Source organism: Cryptomeria japonica, chromosome 2 (genome assembly GCF_030272615.1).
Source record: "Cryptomeria japonica chromosome 2, Sugi_1.0, whole genome shotgun sequence".
Taxonomy (NCBI): Eukaryota; Viridiplantae; Streptophyta; class Pinopsida; order Cupressales; family Cupressaceae; genus Cryptomeria; species Cryptomeria japonica.
This window is the reverse complement of record NC_081406.1, coordinates 644,367,253-644,373,110: the sequence shown is the minus strand read 5'-3', so window position 1 is coordinate 644,373,110 and position 5,858 is coordinate 644,367,253. Positions and strand designations below refer to the sequence as shown.

Sequence of the window (5,858 nt, the reverse complement as noted above, 5' to 3'; positions counted from 1 at the left end):
TATGCAACAATTTTGGTTGCATGTATGGATCATTGCTATTATTCTTTGATACAAAATGATTTGATTGTTAGCAACACCTTGGTATGATTATTGATTGATAGACTTGGTATGCTTTGATCTATTTTTAGTTTTGACATTACCCATGCAATTTGAGTTCCTAGATGTGTATGTTCATTGTGGATAAGTCTTATACATGGAGCTTGTAGTTACAATTTATGGGTTGGATATGTTGTTGGCATTCAAGTTCTACTAATTTTTGGATACCTTTGAGGTATGGATATTAAATGGATTAGCATTTGTTTTGGTTTCTATTTCTAGTCATGTAGTTTTTTTTCTTTATTATCACTTGGATTTGATACAAGTGTGTTCTTTGGATTGTCGCATCTTCACCTCGGCCTATTCTTTTTCTTCCATATGTAGCATGTTGGAGGACAAGAAGAGTTACTTTTTGATATTGTGGACATCTTGGATGTTATTGTAGGTATCTTAATGGAGAACAAGAACATGTTGGGTATTGATGTGTTTTCATGGATGGCTATGATGATGCATTCATTGTGGCCATTACAATGTATATAAGATGTAGGAGACTATTAAGAATGGGGTATTGTACACATTGCACAAGAAAAAAAATAAAATTATGTAAACTAAATTATATTTTGTGGTGCATCATTAGGTAATGTGTTTAGTTGCATAGAATATTTGTTTTGGCCCACTTGTAGAGTATGTAACATTGCTTATCTTTTTATATGTGGGTTACACATGAGGAAAAACTTGATATTGAAAAAAGTAGTACTAAACAAGTAAATGTTGGGGTCAATGGTTTTGTGTGCTTGTGGTTTTACCTTACCACTTGGTTGTTATGTGTGAGATTGATTCTATAAAAGAAAACACATTTTTAGTGATTGATGTTGGCTACTTATAGTGAGATGTCATTGTATTGAACTCCCTTCTAAATAATGCATATATGAAACATGGTATGGGTGTCTTACATGCTTGGAGACATGGAGGATGCATTGAAAGAGTTTGATGTTTCAAAAGTATTCATGGAGACTCTGTAAGTGTATTGTAATTCTTTTGTTAAATAATACATTGTTGTTGGAGGCTAGGTTTTCCCTTCTAAAGGGATTTTCCAAGGTATATATTTTGTTATCTTGTAGTATGTATTTGGTCTTTGCATATGATTATTCAGTAAGCTTGTATGCATGCTTTTCTCTAATAGGGTTATGTGGTATGTGATTTAATTAACATGTATTATTTTCCTAATAGTAAGGGCCCTCTCCCTTATATCAATATTGAAAAAATAGTAGACCTATAAATTAATTGCAACCAAACGAATTTAACCATATATAATGGTTTGATAGAAGGTAACATAATTACATTATATGACAATTTTAAAACAAAATGTGATAAGGAGACACAATAACATGACTTGACTTAAGTCTAATAGATTGTGAAGAGAACTAGCTCATTCATTTATGAAATTCAAACCATAGGTCATGTATTCCCTTGTAACTAGGCCTACCCTTTGCTATTGAATTTTGATAGCTTTAGTTGCCTTGGCTAGGTTGAACCATTCCTAGAGTGGGAATGACTTCTTAGGTGTCAAAATCTCTATGACATCAAGAAAAGGATTGTGAAATCTAGTTACGACTTTGAGATAATTTAAGTGAAAGCCACTTCTTTAATCATTTCCATCAACCTCAACTACAATGCTCATATTATTTTAATAAATATAAATCAAAATATTAATTAATGAATAAAATAATAAATCTAAAAACATATTATAGATCAAGAACTAAACATATGTGAGTTGAAAAATAGACTATCCATTTAACTTGCATTTTTTTATATTATTTCTACACAACCCTACAAAACATGAAATTAGGCATGCACATACACAGACACACACACACACACACACACACACACACATACATGTATATACATGTATGTATGTGTATACATAATTTGGCTACATTGGTCTAAATGACTGTCAAACCTCATATTACTATCTCACACATTGTGTAAGCTACAAATTGTATCAAAATTTTACGTATATCATTTGAAATTTTAACTACTTTATAATTTTGTAATAATGGATGATACAAGTAGAGATGAAAGATAGGAATGATAGTTATATGGTGAAATAACACACACTAAAATATCTATAGATCAATACAAATACAACTTGCAACAATTTTGATTTGAAACTAAACGAGACCTCTACACCTACACAATTTTCTAAGCGATAGGTTATACAAACCTAATTGGTTTTAAGAGATTTTTAAGATTGATAAGGCCCCTAGAGAGTTGTTGAAGAAACCCTTGAAACGATTTTATGGAAATCACACATAAACCCTTCCTTTGTAGTGTTAAAGGGAAATGCTCTACTATAAGCTTAAAATGGAACACAAGGATAAAGTGGATGACATCATGCCCTATATATATATAGATATATATTATTTAATTTAAACTCTACTTCTTCATAGTTTCATCAAGATGCCTTGACAATACATTGAAATAAGGTAGAGAAACCTACTAAGAAGAATTGTGTTCATTTGCAACTCATATTTGGCTTTAAGTGGTCTACAACTCATGAAGCTAGGGTTAGAGTCATTTAGAATTCATTTTTGAAGTATTAAAGTAAAACACAAGGCAACAATGAAAGTAACACATATTTGAAAATGGTGGCTTCATATGTTATTTAATAATGATCATTGAAAACAACACGAAATGAATATTAGTCAAGATTTTCTCGTGACAAAATTGTTAAAATTGACAATTATTGTAGATTCCATCACCATAATCTACATATACAATTTTATGTAAAGAACATGAAAAATCACATGATATTCTAATTTAGAATGATTACATAATGCATTAAACATGTTATAGTTTGTTTGAATGAATAAAAGAATTTTGATGATGTCCATGCGGTCTAAGAGACCAAGATACACCAAATTATTCCGTTTTCAAATCCTTTTTCATGTTGGTTCTTCTGTTATGAATCGTAAGTAAGAAACTTGTTGTTTTGTGTAGTCTCGTCTCTTCAAAAAACTCACTCAAACTCTCCACTTTTAAATCATTATTAAAAATATTAAAAATATGATACTTCCATATATTATCTATCTATGTATAACATGAATGCACGCCCTTAAATTTTGAAATAAAAATGAAAGAGACAGGAAAAGTCGGTGTAGATGAGGCAAACAACTCATCACAGAGAAAACGAGCAGCACAGACTAAAAATTGCAGCTGAAAACACTGCCCAAGAAATTCTTAGAATCCATTTACCTAAGCATATATGATATGGTCAGATTCTTTTTCCATTGTGTGCTGCTAAAATCCATCAAAGAAGCAAAATCTCATTCCCCATTCCCAATCTACATTTCTGTTCTCAATCCACACAACACCCTTTTACCCACAGATCGGAAGCAAATCTGAAATATGGACAAAGTGCACCGCCTGTCACAGAGATTTTATATATATATATATATGTACATATATACACTGTCTGTCTCAGAGATTTCATATATATATATATATACATAGTCACAGAGATTTCATATTTATATATATAAATACATTGCCTGCCATAGAGATTTCATATATATATATACACACAAAAGGAGCCTGCAGGGTATGGGGGTAGCATTTTTATTTGTGTGGATGAGCTTGTTGAGTCTAATCTTCTTCTCACAGACCAAAACCCAGGATAGGGACAGTTCCTGACTTGCTGATCTCTGATTCCCCTGCTATTTTGCATAATAAAGATAACATGCAAAAACAGACCAGTACATTGATGGCAAACACATGAAAACAATCATGTTTGTCCTTGTAATGTGACTAGTGGCAGTGTTCATTAATCATTTGTTGTGTCTGGAGCCTTTCCAGCCTTAACTCTAGTCTAAATCTCACACACCACAATTGTGATCTGACCCAGAATAAAATCCTGGAAAAAAAAGGCAGGCCCACACATGGTCGATTCACTCACTTCTGAGCAGACAGGACTGCATGAAAAGACCCACTCACATGGCTGCCCAAATTCAGTTGCCTAACAAAAGCATTGAATCATGTGCCAGCGTACTTTCCATTATTAAAATACCCACCTTTGGCTCATGCGTGGCATTATTATAAGACTCCACCACATTTTGCCCTGTTTCTTTGTACTGCTAGGGCTTTTTGACATTTTCTCTTGATTTGGGCGCACTCAGATTTTCTTTCTCTTCACTGGTCCTCTATATTCTAGACATCCTGCATTCTAGTTCTTTGAGAAGAAGCAAAGGAAAAAAAATTGTGGGGTATCAGAATGGCTCTCCAGATGTCCTGCTCATCCATTGAGGAAGAGGGAAGTGTGAAGGATTCAGATGAGTCATTGGTGTTTTCATGTGCAGTGAGGACATTGCAGAAGCTTATTCCTGGTGGACAGGATATTGTGGAGGTGGATCTTCTGTTTAAGGAGACAGCAGATTACATCATTGCTCTTGAGAGGCAGGTCAAGTTTTTGAGAACTTTGGCAGGTTTGTATGCCATTTCTGAACTGGACTCTGGATCTAACCACTGTACATAAATCTCTGTAATAGGTCAAAGACCAAACAGAGTTTTCTATTTCAATGGGCTGGGGAAGTTTCTTGCTCTGAGCATTTGGGTCAGAACAGTTTGTTCATATTGCTAAGTAATTTGAATATGTAGTGTTGGATTCCTACTGTATGCTTGAGTCTTTGATTCTTTCATTTTCTGTATTGGGTAGCAGTGAAATTCTGAAAACACTAAATATCTTCTGATTCAGATTATAGTTAGTTTACTTTTGGAATTGGATGCAATTTGATGTTCAGTGAAAAAGAAAACTTCAAATATTCATGCCCATTACGTTAAAATTTTAGTTTTAGCACAGAAAGAACAGCACTGCCCTCTTCAAACAACATGGGAGGAAGTGTTGTTTCAATTGAAGATAAATTCATTTATATTAGATATTTTTTAAATTTGACTGTGTCCTATTTTTTATCATTAACATTTCGGATCAAATTCTGTGATCAATCATCTCACTCTATCTATCATGACTGTGATCTATCATGAGAGTTACATGAGATGTGAAAAATTCATTTACAGTTATAATTCAGTCTGATTGAATCATCTGGATGGTAGATGGGGACACAGTTTTTTAAAGCAAAGCCAGTTACTTTGTTTGGTTGCCATTGCCTTATCTCTTCATGGAGTCAGAATCTGAAACAAAGTCACTGTTAGGCCAAACCATTGGTGTTTTAAGTCATTTTGTCTTATGTTTACTGAAATAAAATATAATATAAAAAAAGTATTATAATTTGTGGATTAAATTATTGTGTTTAATTGTTGAAATAGATGAGTTTTAAGTGGTAAATTATTGGAGGTTATATTTTAAAGTTTTATATGATTGATCATCAGATATAAGTTATTCTAGAATAACTGTTTATAATGATAAATAAATCCAACTGAAGATAATGAGCTGATTTATGAAAATAATAAATATGAATAAAATGTAATTAAATCGTGGATTTTAGAGGTGGAGAAATAAAGTTAGAGATTTTAGAGCTAATCTAGGTATATACATTTGAAATTTTGTTTATTTTATAGATTATTCTTAGATTTTGTAAAGTAATTGTGTCTTGCCTCAATTCACTTGTACATGTGTAGATCTAGTCTTCATGAGCACAAGTCTAAACTTATGATTGGATCTTAAATATGTCTCGTAGGATTGATATGATAGATTGCTGTCTCTTAGAATTAGTTCACCTTGGTCTTCTAATAACTAAATTTGTGTAAAGATTTGTGGCGTTAAGGAATACATTTGGGAATCTGCTAAATTGTGAGGGTTGTGTTTT

At 32.5% G+C, this 5,858-nt stretch overlaps 1 protein-coding gene across 1 annotated transcript; it reads left to right on the top strand.

The window, feature by feature from the left end:
* Window positions 1-4,169: 4,169 nt before the first annotated feature.
* LOC131055702 (transcription factor PAR1) lies at window positions 4,170-4,706 on the top strand. Its single transcript, XM_057990113.2, has one exon. It carries the CDS (start codon window positions 4,310-4,312, stop codon window positions 4,568-4,570), a length of 261 nt encoding a protein of 86 aa, XP_057846096.2. The 5' UTR covers window positions 4,170-4,309; the 3' UTR covers window positions 4,571-4,706.
* The last annotated feature ends 1,152 nt before the right edge of the window (window positions 4,707-5,858 follow it).